The 17,811-nt window shown below is 40.3% G+C and overlaps 1 protein-coding gene across 5 annotated transcripts in view; it reads left to right on the top strand.

Moving 5' to 3' along the window:
• nfatc2a (nuclear factor of activated T cells 2a) overlaps window positions 1-17,811 on the top strand; it is a 29,593-nt gene that overhangs the window by 1,998 nt on the left and 9,784 nt on the right. For 3 of the 5 annotated variants that reach the window (XR_008387874.1, XM_053642962.1, XM_053642963.1), the window contains exons 1-9: window positions 729-963; window positions 1,823-2,672; window positions 2,970-3,138; window positions 7,942-8,144; window positions 9,270-9,442; window positions 12,188-12,328; window positions 16,260-16,315; window positions 16,823-16,955; window positions 17,087-17,782. Coding sequence is in view for 4 of the 5 variants with exons in the window: in XM_053642962.1 (XP_053498937.1) it covers window positions 825-963; window positions 1,823-2,672; window positions 2,970-3,138; window positions 7,942-8,144; window positions 9,270-9,442; window positions 12,188-12,328; window positions 16,260-16,315; window positions 16,823-16,955; window positions 17,087-17,782 (2,560 nt within the window). In the remaining variant the exon portion in view is untranslated. Of the gene's footprint in view, window positions 1-728; window positions 964-1,822; window positions 2,673-2,969; window positions 3,139-7,941; window positions 8,145-9,269; window positions 9,443-12,187; window positions 12,329-16,259; window positions 16,316-16,822; window positions 16,956-17,086; window positions 17,783-17,811 lie in introns of those variants that run through there. The other 2 variants (XM_053642965.1, XM_053642964.1) reach the window with 1 other exon arrangement.

Below are 17,811 nucleotides of genomic sequence, written 5' to 3'. Positions count from 1 at the left end.
GTACAATGGAATTGTTTAGAGATTTACATAATGGTTTATCAGCCTGTGTGGGAGATATTAACGCGTCATAATGTAGATGCAGAGTCTAAAGTGTCAGTAGTGTATGAATGGGTGTGTGAGTGTGTATGTGATTGTGCCCTGCGATGGATAGATTGGCACCCTGTCCAGGGTGTACCCCGCCTTGTGCCCGATGCTCCCTGGGATAGGCTCCAGGTTTCCCCGTGACCCTGAAAAGGATAAAGCGGTATAGAAGATGGATGGATGGAATGTAAATGCAATCCTTTTTAACGCACGAGAGTGTTTTTTTTTTCTTCTTCCCATTAACGTGACATGTTATCAGGGTGTAATATAGCACATTCAACATGAAAGTCGAATAAACATGAAAACTAGGCTTAGTTGATTAATAAAGCTGGGTTGGACTACGGTGCATTGCTTCATAACTTCATGCTCTTTTCTGTCAAAGGTTTGTGTTGAACACTCGGGGGCAGCAGCACTTAGGATCACAACCTGCGCTCAAAAACCGTTAAAATGCTCGTTACAGTAAAAAGTGTCAGCTATCAACAGGAGGCGTTCATTTCCCACTTACTGTATCTCCAACATCTGTATCCTCCTGAGCGCACAGACACGCCCACTCTCTCTATCTCTATGCTCTGAAGGTGAGGGCGGAAGTTGCAGTTTTGCGTCTCATGGGTGCATCACTTTAACGCACGGAGCGCTGCACGTCCACTCCGATCTCCACATTTACGCGCGCGACACTTTGTTTCTCCGACCGTTCTTCTGTAATTTCATGATTCAGACTTGGAGGCGACTTGAAGATAAGGCAGATGAGCTCTTTTTACGAAAAGGACAGCTCTGAGTTAGGGCTCTCTGGAGAGCTGACTCAAATGAGCTCTGAGGAGCTGGAGTTTGATTACCTGTTTAACTATGATCCACAGGACAGCTTTCCTTCAGGAGATCTTAAAGGTCTGTTTTGACTTAGTGTATTACTTCTGAGGGGTGTGTAGTGTAAGTGTGTGTGTGTGTGTGTGTGTGTGTGAGAGAGAGAGCATGTGGAATAGGTTATTGATGTTTAACTGCAGTGCAGTGACAGTGCAAACTGTGCTGGAGTTAGAAAAGGCTATGCAATGCATTTTAGTTTTGGGATTTTTCCTATTATTTATTTATTTATTTATTCATTCATTCATTCATTCATTCATTCAGGGTATAGTGTATTAGATATTCAGCATTGCCAGTTTTTCAATCAGTTCGAGTTGACCGCATATTAGGAATGTTTGGAAATACCCAACAGCTGTTCATCATTTTCATGTTCTCCATTTGTGTTGGTTTTTTTTCTTTTCTTTTCTTCAAGCCAGTTGCAAAAATAATAGTTTAGAAAAGTGAGATTTTGTGCTCGCCTGACGCTTATAAGACCTCCCTTTTCGCTGTTTATCTCTCAATTTGATGGCAGCAAAAATTCAAAGGCCAGAGTCTGCATGCTTTGTGTTGCATTATTGTTTTATGTCAGGAGTTCACGTATATTGTGACTACGCTTTGTTGGTATGATGATGTAACATACATTTCACAATACACTTTTCATTTCATGATGTAGTTTTATACCACTGACCGAGTTTATTATTAGACACAGTAAGAAGTAACTGATTATTCGCTGATTCCTGCTTTTCCCTGCCGTTTGTGTTAAGTTAAACAAAAGTATTTGGGACAAACTTAAATATCATGATACAAATTTGTGGAAATATATTTAAGCACTGTTATATGATATTTTTAGCATATTGGCTAACCCTACTAGTGACTATATTCATCCATGTTCTCTTGCTTTTTTTAGATGACACCAATATCTCCATACACACACACCCGTACCCCTTGGACGAGGCTTCCCCCTACACTGAAAGCAGCACCGAGGCTCTTTCTGGCTATGAGCATCTGGAGGCTAAAAGTTACTTAGGGCACGCAAGGTCTGGTCCACAAGCTGTGAGTCCCAGGATTGAGATCACGCCATCACGTGAGCATCACAGCCATGGGCACAACTCACTCCATGACCCGCTGGTGAATGCCAGCCCCAGGCCTACTCTCACCGTGCCCGGTCTGGACTGTGCCATCTACCGTGAGCCTCAGTGCCTGAGCCCAGCCAGCAGCAACTCCTCAGCCTCGTGGCACTCTGAGACTTACTCGCCATTCGCATCGCCCTGTGTGTCCCCAGGTAGTGGGCAGGCCGTGGCTGGAGAGCTGTGTCCTCGCTTCCAAAACATCCACACAGGCTCCCCTCGCACCAGCCCAGGCACATCACCCAACACCAGCCTGGCTGAGGAGAACTGTTCATCCCCAAGGCCCAGTTCTCGCTCTACATCGCCTCAGGGCAAACGCACCTACGACATGTACAGGAACCCAAATCTGGTAGCTGCGGCTCGATCACGAAGTCCTTCGCCACACGGCAGCCATGATGACCGTCATTCCAGCACCCAATATGGCTCCAACAACCTAACAGAGGTCGTTAACGGGTTTGGGCCGGGGTCAGTACCCACAAAGATTGTGAGAACCAACCAGCCAGCCTACACAGTATACCCAGACGGCCATGGAGAGAGCTACCTGTTGGAGCAAGACATCAAGACCAAAGCGGAGCCATACTTTGTCATTCCATCAATCTGGCCCAAGCAGTTGGTGCCTGGAATGTGCAGGTAGATTTCTTCGTTACTGAATGATTCAAGATTCCTATCAGCTCATCCTGCATAATATATTGTACAGGAAGATAATGATCTTCACATTCAGAATCAGACACTAAACATTAAATGTAACATGTAGCAACATGCCCCGAAAGACTTTCATACTGACAAGGCATACGTTTCATATTATGAATCAGAGCATCCTTGGGACCGTAACGCATCATTCTAGCACTCTTCATTTCAGGAAATAATTGTGGTATGAGAGTTTTGGGGATTTTTGATGAAAACTCTGAGTGTGGCTTTCTTTCACAGCATCCCTATTACCTCCCTGCCTCCTCTGGAGTGGCCTCTGCCCAGCCGCACAGACCAGTATGAGCTGCACATCGAGGTGCAGCCCAAACCACACCACAGGGCACACTACGAGACTGAGGGCAGCCGGGGGGCTGTTAAAGCACCTACAGGGGGGCACCCAGTGGTCCAGGTGTGTGATTTTTCAAGCAGTATTTATAGGGAGTGGAATTTCCTCTCATAATAATTAAAATAATAGCATATTTACTTTATTTTATATATATATATATATCGGAATGTTGTTTGAACACGTGCTTCAATAGAAGACAATAGAAGACATTCATGAGGCATGAGGAAAACCTGAGCAGTTAATATCACAGATTTGTGGACATTTAAATAGGGTCCTAGAAATAGTGCAGAATTCGGAATACTAAATATTCAGGATATGGAACATTTGCTTTCTTTGTTTTAAATATTTCAAAATTGTTTCCAATTTTAAATGATGGGGAAAAAAAAAATCTCAGATTTTCAGTGTGGTCTCAGACTTTGTGAGTTTTCTTTCTAAACCCAACAACAAAGTCTACAACAAATGGAATAAAATTTTTTTTTTAAAAAAACCCCCTCTGTGTTGACAGAGAAAGACTTATGTAAACAGACATAAGTGAAAATGGCATGGCCTTAGTTCAGGGTTATGGAAACATTGGTCTGCCTCAGCGTGTAGCTGCTTGTGGTGGGTTGGTGGGTTGTACATCACCCTCGGTGTGTTACATTAATCAGACATACAATGTGCTGCAGATATCAGATTTTATTTTATATTAAATTTGTGGAAACAGCTAGATTTAGATACATCATGAGCAAGCCAGAGGTGACAGTGGCAAGGAAGACCTCCCTGAGATGACATGAAGAAACCCACGTGCAGTTATAAATCATTAGAGTAAACAGGTGTAGGATAGTAAAGATAAACGCTAGTGCGTGTGCTGAAAGGATGATGAGTATGAGAATATTGTGAATACGAGTCCTGGACAAGGTTATAAATGTACAGTATCCGGTTGAGATTATGCACTGAAGCTAGGGGTACCGAGCATGAATTGTTTAGGAAGTGCAAGTTTTTTTTTTTGGGGGGGGGGGGGGGCTTCCATGTGGAACCGTCTATAGCAGCCGTAAAGGAGGCGCAAGTGCTGACGCTCTAAGCAGAAGCTGAGCATCGGCATGAACAGGCACGTCCAGAGGTCCGTCTTTCAAGCATTTATTTCTAGAAAGAAGCAAAATTACCTGGCGATAGAATAAGACAATTTTTAAGTCTGTCTACAAATACGCTTAATGGTCTTATATTAGATCAATCTTCACTTGCTTTGTTGAGTTATTCCCATGGTTTAGCTACCCAGGATAACACTACCCAGCTGCCATTGTATTTAATTTTAGCATAATGTATAATGTATAATATAGTAGCAAAAACCTTTGGGGTTTTTTTTTTTTTAAATTGCAAAAATAATATGGTAATTATTGAGCACAAAAACCTATGATGATCTCTGATGAAACTGAATGGGTTCTTGAATATGATTCATGTCAAGAAACATGTGGTATTGACAAATTTTATGTAATATTATATGTACAGGTTAAACAGTGTGGTGTGAAAATTTTACATCGACACAGACGCCCATGTGTGCGTTCGTACACATCCTGGCAATCTTACCTTCGTCTATCTCTCTGATATCTTCAATCTGTTCCTATGGCAATTGTTTAGTCACAACCTTTCTTGTTTGAACTTCTTCTCTTTATTTTCTCTGCAGAGAAACTTTCGAGATTCTTACACGCGATGTCTGATATCACGTCATGTCATCTATTCTGCTATTAAACACACAGTATTATTATTATTATTATTATTATTATTATTGTTCCTAATGTGAATTATGTCAGTAAGGGTGAAGTGACTATATCATTGCATTGGAGTATTTAAGTAGCTTAATTTCACCGTATCATCATTTTCCCACTGTTATAAAAGTTGCTTATCTCGACACAATAATAATGCAACATTATGACCATATTGGAAACTGTTCTGAAGGTCTATTCAATAATTGTGATATGAGCATTTTTATATTCGCAGATAATGAGTCATGCCTCTGGTATAGATCGCAGATTATTTCTGGATTTGCGCACGCGCGTGTGTGTGTGTGTGCGTGTGTGTCGTCCATGGTGACCAAGCTTTAAGATGGCACTTGCAAATGTTTGCTCAGTGAAGACAGAGGAGCAACAATCACCTGTGCTTTCAGAGATGATTGTAGTGTGTTCACAATTCTTTTTTAGATAATTCACAGTCATTTCTATTGAAGTTAAAGTGCATACTTAGCTCTAGTATCGACATCGTGCAGGTGAGGCTGTGGATGTTTTACAGAAAGACCAAATAAGTTGGTTTTTTCGCAGCTACAGAGATTGCATGCTATGCTTTGGATTGTCAAATGTTATGAATGTGACCAGTGTTAATGTACATAGTGTAAGGGGGGGGGGAAAATGCCATCACATGTTTCGTCTGTCTTTCTAAAGGACCTCCAGGTTTCCTTGACTGATTGAGCATTTGTTTGCCTTCTCATTGACTACACTGTGGAATCAGGGTTGATAATATTCTCGTGTGTGCTGTGTGAGTCCTGTCAGTGTGAATACAAATGGTTTAGCCACGGTTCATTTGTGCTTCTAGGGGTTTGGATAATTTTAGTTGCTTCTTCATGCTTTGTGGTTTTTGCTCACTTCCTTCCGATGTAGTCCCCTTGGTTTTTGTTGCGTGCTGATCTAAGTCGTGTCTTGTTTGTATGTGTTTGTGTGTCAGTGTGTGTGTGTGGGTGGGTGGAGGTGTGTTACAGTATGAATGTCCTTCTCAGAATTCACATGACTGTCTCTTAGTAATTCTGAACTCCTGAGTTTTTTATGAATCAAGATTGAAAGGAGAAGCTTGTTTATTTTGATCTGTGGCGTGAACGTTTTCGTCCAAATTGAATAATAATAATAAAAAAAAAGGGCAATCGTTCAAATTCGTTCATTCTTAGGCTGAATTTAGCAACAGATATCCTGAGCATTGCTTCAAAAGACAATGCTGAAGTGTCACTGTAATAAAAAAATTAAAAAAAAAAAAAAAAAAAAAATTGGGCCAACCGCCACATGCATTAATGATGTAATGCATGTACATGTGTGTATGTATGTGTGAGTCTGAAAAGTGTAGATGCGTGACGTATGAGTGGATATTTATAGAAGTGAAAAGGAGAGTGATACGGCTGTGGCGATCATGTTTTGTTGTGATTAGTGGTTTGTAGTCTGATAGTGATGAGTAAACGAATTAGCTCAGGTTAAGGAAGAGACGAAGAAAGATGTCGATGACGTAGTAGCTGCTATAGCGTCTCTTGACGCTCTACAACATTAATTGTACCTCTTGATAGTAAAAAAAAAATCATATTTATGAGTGTGAAACTGAGGATTCTGTCTGAGCGCAGAGTTTCCGAGTCGGGGGTGTTCAGTGAGAAAACGTGGTGGAATCGATGGATGCAGCGTCTGTAGTTGATGGTAAATTTGTTGAAATTGTTTGTTTACTCGTCTCAGAAGCTGGTTTCAGTTATGTGTTTGCGTATTTTTATTTTTTTTTTTACAATAAAACAAGCTAACTGGAAGCACACAATACAATAGTGTTGTACTGTTACAATATAATATGTCATGATAACGTTTGCGGTGGCTTCATAATTTATTTTGAAAAAAAAATTAAGAAGCAAAACACACCTTGCTTTATTTTTTGTGGTTGTAGTGCCCTCCATTAATATTGGCACCCTTGGTAACTATGAGCTTAGAAGGCTGTGAAAAGTCGTCTTTATTGTATAATCTTTTGATCGTTCTTTGCTCAAATTTACTAATATTAGTGGAGGGCACTGTAATTAAGAGAAGGTACACCGCCATCTTACTCGCAGAGGACCTTGTAATTACAATGTACATACAAACTTCCCATTAGGACTCACAGTTAGTTCATACTTATTATTCCCTGGTTGTTGTTGTTGTTTTTATTTTTTTAAGAAATGCATCATATGTGCATGTGTCAGATTTATGCATATTAGAGAAGGAAATCCTACAATCCTGTTCACTTGTTGATAGAGGACATGTTAGTCCATATTGTATTGCTACGCTAGATGCTTATATGTTGTGATTTTTTCTTTTCCTTTTTTTTTTTTGCACTGCTGAGTTGTTCTTTATCATAGAGGCGGCCATCATAGATGCTTCCTCTGTCACTGAGCCCTGCCATGCTTTGCATATGAAAATTCCCCTGTTCATCTTTCTGTTAAACAAGGACTTTTATTTACTTTAAGGAGAGGAGGCATAAAGAACATTTCCATAGTGCAAGTATTAATATTCTACTAAGAGAAAACGACAAATTAGTGGGGGAAAAAACACATGACTTCATCCTTATACGCACATAAACTAGAAAACTATTTCATACATTATTACAGATATTAGTCTATCTCGGTCTAATTCTTGTTTTGGCAATATTGTTAACTTACAATATACTGTGTATAAATATATTAAGAGTGCGAATTCCCTCCTGGTCATGTGACCTGGGTTATTCCAGGTAAAGTAGTAGAATTAATACTAACAATGGCTGTTAGAACTTTTCCTGAAGAGCCCTCACTAATGACCTGTGGATTTCCTGCAGACTTTTAGAGATTAAGGCACAGCAAAGAGAAAACATCTCTGGCCTGTAAGACAGTACAGACTCTCCTGGCATGCATTCAAGCTTGCAGGAGATACAAAATTTTTCCAGCAGTGGCTCTGTTCAACCACGTGTGCAGCGTTCGGGCTAAATTAGTACACTTGCAAGCACTGTGCACTGCAACTCGCTGCTCAATCAGACAGAAGGAGTGTGAAGTGAATTGTGTCTGAACGTCTGTACAGCTGAAATCTTCATTTTATGGTGACGTATTGATCTGTAGCATAATTATAGATACTGATACCTTTTTCACTTCTTTAGCTACATGGATACAGAGGCAAAGAGCCACTGGGGCTGCAGATCTTCATTGGCACAGCAGATGAGCGGATCCTGAAGCCCCACGCGTTCTACCAGGTGCACCGCATCACAGGCAAGACGGTGACCACGACCAGCTATGAGAAGATAATCAATAGCACAAAGGTGTTAGAGATCCCTCTAGAGCCAAAGAATAACATGAAAGCAATGTAAGTCAGACATGTGTATGTGGGATTTACTTTATCACAGCGTGTAGGGTTTAGTCTCAGGCAGCGTTTGAAGTGAAAATGGATTTTTGACACATCGCGGAGGGGGGGTACCCTTCATCTATGTACATTTGACACTTACTAATCACTAGCTTCTTAGAGTATATGACAGGATGGTGAATAATCTTAGTTAGAGCAGTTATTGTAATCCCAATACTGTTTGACCCCAAACCGCACCGCTATTAAGCTAAAAAATAGTGCTGCTCAAGCAATGAGTAAAGACTCACTGAATGGAAGATCATTCGAACGCCAATATTTTACCACGTTTCTTTAAAAGTAGTCTAGGTTTGTGGCGCCAGTTGCAAAGAAGTGCCTCGTGTGCTTCCTGTGACACAACACAGGAAAAGCAGTTCATCATATGCCTGAATTAAATTCTCAATAAACTGTTTAGTCACGTAATCTGCTCAGCGAAGAGAAGGTAGCCTTTCAACTAGATTTCTCACCAGGGGGTTTACTGGTGCATCTAAAAAAAATTAGAATATCGTGGAAAAGTTCGGTTTTTTTCTTCCGTAATTTAATTCAAAAAGTGGAACTTTCATAGATTCTAGATTCATTACACACAAAGTGAAATATTTCAAGCCTTTTTTTTGTTGTTGTTGTTTTGTTTTAATCTTAATGATTACAGCTTACAACTCACGGGACTCAAAAATCCAGTATCTCAAAATATTAGAATAAAGAATTTATAATACAGAAACGTCGACCTTCTGAAAAGTATGTTCATGTACTTGGTCGGGGTTCCTTTTGCACAAATTGCTATGTTCTTCTTTCGGAAATGCCTTCTACATGAGCCGTTGCCCCCTGAAAGGAATTCACTGCTTATATGCTGATCATTTATATTTACAGCACTTAGCGAGACGCCCTTTTGCAGAACAAGTCAAAAATATCCTCACGCCGGTTCACTTGTCAAGATCTAAGAATACCATCAAAGCTAAAACCCTGTTAAAGGGAAGTTATACGTTAGTAGAGCATGAAAAGGAAATGCGTGAATTAATCATGTTTTTAAAATAAATTCAGGATTTTCAGAATGATCCTGATATCAGTTAACCCCTCTCGATGACTCCTTCCTAGAATCGACTGCGCTGGGATTCTGAAGCTCAGGAATGCTGATATAGAGCTGCGGAAAGGCGAGACAGACATCGGGCGGAAGAATACCCGTGTGCGACTGGTGTTCCGCATTCACATTCCCCAGCCAGGGGGTCAATACGTGTCTCTCCAAGTGGCCTCACATCCCATTGAGTGTTGTGAGTGAAATGGCTTTTTGATAAAAACCTTGTTCGTTATGGAATACAGAATATGACAGCTTCCTCTTTTCATACTTGTAGCATTCATTGAGGTGTATATGCGTATATGTTTCCCACACAACTGGAGTAGCCATGTGCCTGTTCATACACTGGGCTTCTGTGCTTAGATTAATGTGCTATAAAAATGATTAGCATGGAAAGTTCATATTCAGGAAAATATTTACTTTGCTATCCTAGATTGGTGTGGATTCTGTTATGTATATATATAACCCTTAACATGTGTTATTTTGTCATTTCCAGTATCCTGTGTCAATGAGGAAAAGACCGGATCTGGCTAGCATATTTCCTCCTTGGTTAGGAGTTCTGTGTTTTGGTTGGATTCGATGTGAAGTAGACAGAAAAACAAAATCTCAGAGTACACCATGCTTCTTCCTCATTGGCACACCTCATAGGCACAACTTTTGAGATATGTGTTTGTTGTCCTGTGCTTTCACTCACTTCCAGAAAAAAAAAAAAAAAAAAAATAGAGGAAGAGAGACAGACAGTGACAGTGAGCAGAAAGAGGATGCAAAACCAAAGCCTCATGAATAGGACATCACCCAGATAATGCAATCTGCTGTTTGTTCAGTCCTCCTGTGCAGGCTAGCCGTCACTGCCTTATTTAGGAGCCCTGTTTCCTAAGTATTATTCACCTGACTGACCCAGATCATAGTGCGCTTCACACATCTGTCCAAAGGTCACTGCTATTTGGTTGAATTTGCTTCAACGGATATTGAATCGGAGTTGTGAGATGATAAGCCAGGAGAAGCTGTTCATGGTTGCATAGCTTCAGCAGTTAACAGCTTTGCTTTTGTTACTGAGCAAATAAGAGCAAGTTGTCCCAGCTATGAGGAACTGATTTGGAATCCTTTAATGTGGTAGCCAGTGAACATTGCAGAATCCTGACACGCTTGCAGAAGTAACATTACTGTTGCACTGTAGTTGCCATAGTGCAGAGAAATTGTGTATTTCTGTTTTTTACTGTTTGTCTTTATTTAATACCTCCCAGTACCCATCAATGGTCCACGCTTAAAGTCTGCACTTTTGTAACTGCATATATTTTCCTAGAACATCCTATTAGTACCCGAACGCTTTAACCTGAGATTAATTCATCTCTGGTTGACGTTGCATGAAACTTCATTCAGAACCCAGTGGTATCAGATCACACACTGACAGAATATGGGTACAGAATTGACTATTTTTATTCAGCAAGTGCAGGCCTGGCTTATACAGAGGTCGCTGAGTTTCTTTGAACTGAGTCTCTACTGTTTAGAGTCATCCTGTGGCTTGGCTGGTTGTTTCAGAAGATTGTTTCAGTAAGTACTGGCTTGACTGGTTGTTTCAGAAATTTGTTTCAGTAAGTACTGGCTTGGCTTATTGTTCAGTAGGTAACGGCTTAACTGTTTGTTTCAGAAGGTACTGGCTTGGCTGGTTTTTTCAGTATGTACTGGCTTGGCTGGTTGTTTCAGAAGGTTGTTTCAGTAGGTTCTGACTTGACTGGTTGTTTCAGAAGTTTGTTTCAGTAAGTACTGGCTTGGCTTATTGTTTTAGTAGGTAAGGCTTGACTTTGATTCAGAAGGTACTGGCTTGGCTGGTTGTTTCAGTAAGTACTGGCTTGGCATATTGTTTTAGTAGGTAAGGCTTGACTGTTTGATTCAGAAGGTACTGGCTTGGCTGTTTGTTTCAGAAGGTTGTTTCAGTAGGTTCTGGCTTGGCTGATTGTTTCAGAAGGTTGATTCAGTAAGTACTGGCTTGGCTTATTGTTTTAGTAGGTAAGGCTTGACTTTGATTCAGAAGGTATTGGCTTGGCTGGTTGTTTCAGTAGGTTCTGGCTTGGCTGTTTGTTTCAGAAGGTTGTTTCAGTAGGTTCTGGCTTGGCTGTTTGTTTCGGAAGGTTGTTTCAGTAGGTTCTGGCTTGGCTGTTTGTTTCAGAAGGTTGTTTCAGTAGGTTCTGGCTTGGCTGTTTGTTTCAGAAGGTTGTTTCAGTAGGTTCTGGCTTGGCTGTTTGTTTCAGAAGGTTGTTTCAGTAGGTTCTGGCTTGGCTGTTTGTTTCAGAAGGTTGTTTCAGTAGGTTCTGGCTTGGCTGTTTGTTTCAGAAGGTTGTTTCAGTAGGTGCTGGTTTGGCTGTTTGTTTCAGAAGGTTGTTTCTGTAAGTACTGGCTTGGCTTATTGTTTCAGAAGGTACTGGCTTGACTGTATGATTCAGAAGGTACTGGCTTGGCTGGTTGTTCCAGATGGTTTTTTCAGTAATTTCTGGCTTGGCTGTTTGTTTCAGAAGGTTGTGTCAGTAGGTACTGGTTTGGCTGTTTGTTTCAGAAGGTTGTTTCAGTAGGTTCTGGCTTGGCTGTTTGTTTCAGAAGGTTGTTTCAGTAGGTGCTGGTTTGGCTGTTTGTTTCAGAAGGTTGTTTCTGTAAGTACTGGCTTGGCTTATTGTTTCAGAAGGTACTGGCTTGACTGTTTGATTCAGAAGGTACTGGCTTGGCTGGTTGTTCCAGATGGTTTTTTCAGTAATTTCTGGCTTGGCTGTTTGTTTCAGAAGGTTGTGTCAGTAGGTACTGGTTTGACTGTTTGTTCAGGTTGTTTCAGTAGGTACTACGAAAAAAAATACGAAAGCTGTGTACCAATACTTACACTTTAAAGCATTAAATGGGCATTATTATGAACATTATTCATCAAACCATCCGAATTTGTACTTTGTACCCACAGCCCAAAGATCTGCACACGAGCTGCCCATGGTGGAGAAGCAGGACATGGACAGGTGTTCAGTGCTCGGAGGTCAGCAGATGATCCTGACTGGGCAGAATTTCAGTGCTGACTCAAAAGTTATTTTTACTGAGAAGACCCATGGTGAGTAGCATCCTGCACACTAGAGGCTATGAACTTGCAAAAATCTTTCAGAACGCCATCCTGATGTAACATCATTTAAAACAAGATGATACAATCAAATAGTGTTTAAACTAACAATATATGTCATGTTTTTTCCTGAATTTTTTCCATTTGCCTTTAACCAGCAGGCCTCTGTTGTAGCCCGTAGCCTTTGTGAACACAACACAAATATGATTTTTGACTATTAAAAAATCTGAACATAAATGTTTTATAGAGACTGGCTCTAACACACACACCAAAAAAGATATATTATTAGCAAACAAGTCCATTCTAAATTCTTTTGAATTTAGAGTACACAGTACTAACTAGTAGTGCAAGCAAATATCCTTGATTAAACAAATAAGACCATACTTTAAAGCAACTCCCTCAGCCCATGCCACACTATTTAGTCACATTTAATCAAGGACATTTATCATATTGGAATCGTATTGGAATTATGTTTCCATTTATCAGTAGTCACACTGTATTACTACATCATGTACGCCGTTCAACAGAAAACAGTTACTAACATTTATTAAGTTTCCTTGGTAAAACCCCTGCATCATGGATCAGAGAAATGTCATTACTACAAATAGGTGACAAATTAAAAGGAACAAAAAATACAGTGGCTCTATTATGCTGGTCTGCATGGTTTGGGTCCACTTGTCCCCTTATAGAGAGATGAGTCCCTACAAATGGTGTTTATTCCTCCAGTTCCTGAGACTTGTAGAACCTATACCGAGATGCACTGAACTCCTTTTGTTGTTTTTTGTCCTTTAATTTGTCATCTATCTGTATATTGAGAGTTTCAAGTAGCTATGTACAGATAGGAAGTTCATTAGAGCATACATCATTTGTATGCATGCATCTGTAAGGGAAGATGTATCATTTACTAGAGGATAGGTTATCAAAATGTACATAAACACATTGTACATTGAACATTGTAGACTTGTTAATATTCATAGTTCAGCAACAGCCTTATACATCTACAACTATGTGGCTTCACTGGGATTTAGCTTTTTTTTAAACCAAATATTAACACATACCTCGGGTTATACACTGATATCTAATTTCCAATCGTTAATCACAGATTCGCGGCGGAAATTAGAGTTACCACTTAGTTATAGAAACAGTTCTTAAGCTTGGCCTCAAGCTGAGTTTCACATATCAGTGTGCAGGAATGACATTTGAATCGTGACCTTTTCTAATCTTCCTCACTCACATTTGCATGACATTTAGATTTCTGATACAATGCAGACTTGTGCTCAAACAGGTCCTCGAACCCCAAAGTCTTTTTAAACCGTAATGAGTATTAAATGTACGGAAGCCAATCAATCAATCTATCACTAACTAACTAACTAACTAACTAACTAACTAACTAACTATCTAAGTAAGTAAGTAAATAGGCTTATAAAGTGTTTTCATCATATGAGTGATGTCACTTGTTATCTGCAGCTGCCACTGTTATTGTGCACACATATTGGTTCATCATGCATGACATGCTTTGGCTATGAGAAACAGATGGATTATTGAATGCTGCTTTGCCCCTCATCTGAGTTGTGATAGCTTTAGACAGGGTGTTAGTGGCAGCTCTGTTTATAAACATGGACGTGACAGGTCAAGTTAAGTGCATTATGCCTAACACTAAAGCTCTTATTGAGGGCAAATGATGAATTTCGACAGCATACAATGCTGGTTTTGTTATTGCATATTTTTGCATGCATTACTCATAGCTTGTTGTTTGTTTTTCTTCAAAAATTCCTAAATTTGCTGCCTGGTGTATCCAAGGTGCGTCGTCTAGTTTCTGTTTGTTGTCTGGCTTATGACTAGATTTTGTTTATGGTTCTCGGAGGTGTTTGAGGATACAGGCCTATGGTAAGGTGCTTAGTCTGTCGGTGTATAGCTGTGACTCAGAGAATCCAGAGGCCGTCTGTTCAACACAAGGGCAGCTTTGAGACGTTTAGACATGAACCCTCTGGGGTCTGCTTCAACAGGAACTCTTTCACTCTCATCTATACTCGATCGCTCGTTCACTCGCTCACACTTAGCAAAATATCGTCTGGGGTTCCCTCCTGCATAATTTTGCTGTACTGTAATGGCTAATTTTGTAGAAAGCAAAGGCTCAAGGAGGGATTGCCTTTGTTTTGGAGGGTTTCTCTGGATGACAAAATAATCTGGAACAGTATGCCTCTGAAATCCCCCTGAATGGAAGACAGCTGTCTTTGGCCAGCACTTTTTTTGTTGGCGTCTACTGATGTTGCTGTACTCAGTGAGCCAGGGACTACGCCAAAGCTGGGCTCCCTTCCCCTAAAAATCTCCATGCTGCATTATATTAGAGGAAAAAAGAGCTCCTGTAGAAGGAGCTTTGGAACAAACTGCAAACAAACAAAAACACTAAGAAAACAGCGGTCGTCACCTTTTGTGAGTGAAATGGAGCAAGTTGATCATTAAACCAATCTTGAGAAGTTGATTTTACCTGGCAACATCTGTGGAATCCCCCCCATCTCCTGCTGACTCATTTGAGCCATATGCTTCTCATTTTCGACTGAAGAAGAAGGGGTTTCCCAGAATCTTAAAAAAAAAAAAAAAAAAAGCAAAAATGATTATTGCCTAATGAATAATCCTATTGGAATGTTGGATTTGGTTGTTTCGGGGGATTTTTAAAACAATTTATTCATTTTGAGATCTACTTTAGGTTGGCATATATAATTATGAAATCTAAGCTCCTATTCATGATGCATTATTATGTTTAGGGACGTTTGTAGAGAAGCTCAAAAGAATGTTAGCAGTTAGACATTTTTGTGAAATTCCCAATTTTCTCAACCCTTCCAGTGCATTTAATATCCAACTCATTGCAGAATGCCATTAAAATTTACAGGATAAACCTTATCCTCTACCTTCAGGTGAACCAGACATGTTAGAGGAAGCGGTTGAGTTCAGAGATATGATCTTTCCATTTCTATTGTACTGTGCATAGGAGGTAGGCGACACTGTAAGTTATGGTACTGACAGACAAATGTGAGAAAACATCATTCACCGGACATAACAAAGATTAGTAGGTGACACACTCGTTGCAAGGAACAATGACAGAATGTGTTAGTGAGTCTTTTGTATATAAAAGGTTAAAACATCAAATAGACATGAACATTTCTGCTAGCCTGTATTCACCCATAATGCTGAAAATACAGTGTATATATATATATATATATATATATATATATATATATATATATATATATATATATATATATATCCTGCTTAAAACTCTTATTTGTTGAACAGGATTCTGACTCACTGGTAATAACAATACAAATATAAGCATGACCAGGTTTACATGCTAAGTTGTTTTTTTTTAAACAGATTTTTACCATTTTCCAGACAGGTGATAAATTAATGGGATAGGCCCAGTGGGTCTGTTATGTTGTGGGGTGATTTTGCTGGCATGGTTTGGGTCTACCTTTGCCTTAGCTGGAAGAGTCACAGCAAATCAGTACTTCTGACTGATCACCTTTGATCTCCTGTGATGAAACATTTCATGGGAGAGTCTAATCCAGGATGACTCCACACCTTATCCACAGTGCATTAGGGCTCGCTGAATGGTTTAATGAGTAGGAAAATGGTGTAAATCATATGCTACAGTCATCACAGTCAGCAGATGTGGGAGATTTTGGACAGCTTTCCACCATCACTATGAAAATACCAATTTTGAAAGAATGGTGTTCATAACTACAGTTCCAGATTTGTAGAATCAGTGCCAAGACCATGTTCTTGTGGCTCTTGGTGGTGAACTAACACACTTTATATGGTGGATTGATCTTTCTGAGATGAACCTTAATCAAACTCTTGTTTCCTTTCTCTTTCTCTCTCTCTCTCTCTCTCTCTCTCTCTCTCTCTCTCTTTATTCCATTTCTAGATGGACAGCAAATTTGGGAGTTGGAAGCCACAGTTGACAAAGACAAAAGCCAGTCTGTAAGTACAGTGAATGCCATAAATGTTACTTTCTACCAGCACAACACATAAAACCATTTTACTGACTGATGCCCCTTAGTTAATGTTTTGCTTTATATTTGAATATTTCTAAAAGTCACAAGAGTAGGTGAGTTAATGAAGAGTCATTGTAAGGATCATTGTGCAAATTCTGGGCAGTTTCAAAAAGCAAGCCTCATAATGTACATGTGTGAATGTGTAAAGTTGACTCTAGAATGATGAAACATACATGGCACAAAGTTGGTCAAACAGTTGGGTTTTTTTGTTTGTTATTTTTTTTGTTTGTTTTTTACTTTATTACACTTTGAATTTCTGTCACTACCAGTCTTTTGTTCAGGCACACTCGAGATTCCTACAATATTTGGCATTACCTCTTCTGCCTTGGTGATACTCAAGGCATAACCCTGCCAAGATCAATGAAAACTGCATACAATCAAATGAAGACTGTCTACATCAATCACTAATGAGAAAATCTGATCTCTTTCTCAGAGCATGCTGTTTATTGAAGTGCCTCCTTATAGAGACCCAGCCATCTGCCATCCCGCTAAAGTGAATTTCTATGTGATCAATGGGAAACGAAAACGCAGTCAGCCTCAGCACTTCACGTATATACCTCTTCCAGGTACTCTGCTCAAGTCAAGTATTTTTAATTCATAACCGCTGCACCAATTCTGAAGGCTAGTTAGATGTATTTGCTAAATCTATGTACTACACGATGATTAAAAAAAATGGCTTTTGTATTATATTCCACAGTTTCTTCCATCAAAACAGAACCACTGGATGAATACGAATCTGGACAAATTGGATATATGATGTCCCAGACCATGGGAGTTTCCCCACACTCCTATTACCATCACAACCCCCGTTCAGTCCTCAGCTCGGATAATGGCTTACTTGCCAACATGGCTTCCTGTCACCAGAATCATTCAGGAATCTCCCCTTCAGAACCCTGCTTTCAGCAGCACATTGTGTATCCCCGTGCTGAGAAGAATGTAGGGCCTAGCTTATACATCCAAACGGGAGTCATGGTGCCAGAAGCCCATCGTTCTGTCCTGGTCCATGCTGGTTCCCCAGCCAAGTCCTCCCACTTGATTGGTCAGCATCCCGTCATTCAGTTTTCCCCCACCAACCATCACTTGTTAAGAGGGGCGGAAAATATTACTCCACCAGCCCAGGAACATCAGAACCTCTACTGTGAGGGCTACAGCCCGCAAGGAGCCCAGACAGCAGTGGCTTCACATTCTCCAGCTCCAGCACAAGCCCCCCAAACCCAGCATTACCCCACCGTCATTCAGCAACAGCCCTACACAAACAGGCTTCCAAAGGACAGGTCCCCTCCTGGGCAAGTCCATCCACAAAGATGTTCCTCTGCTGAGGAACCGAGAGCTTCTCTTCCTGGACGTGTCACTGTCAAGCAGGAGAACTTGGACCAGGCCTACCTGGATGATGGTGAGTCTGTTTGCCATGTATCTTGGCTT

Source organism: Ictalurus furcatus, chromosome 15 (genome assembly GCF_023375685.1).
Source record: "Ictalurus furcatus strain D&B chromosome 15, Billie_1.0, whole genome shotgun sequence".
Lineage (NCBI taxonomy): Eukaryota > Metazoa > Chordata > Actinopteri > Siluriformes > Ictaluridae > Ictalurus > Ictalurus furcatus.
Note: the sequence above shows the minus strand (reverse complement) of the source record. Positions and strands in the feature narration are given on the sequence as shown.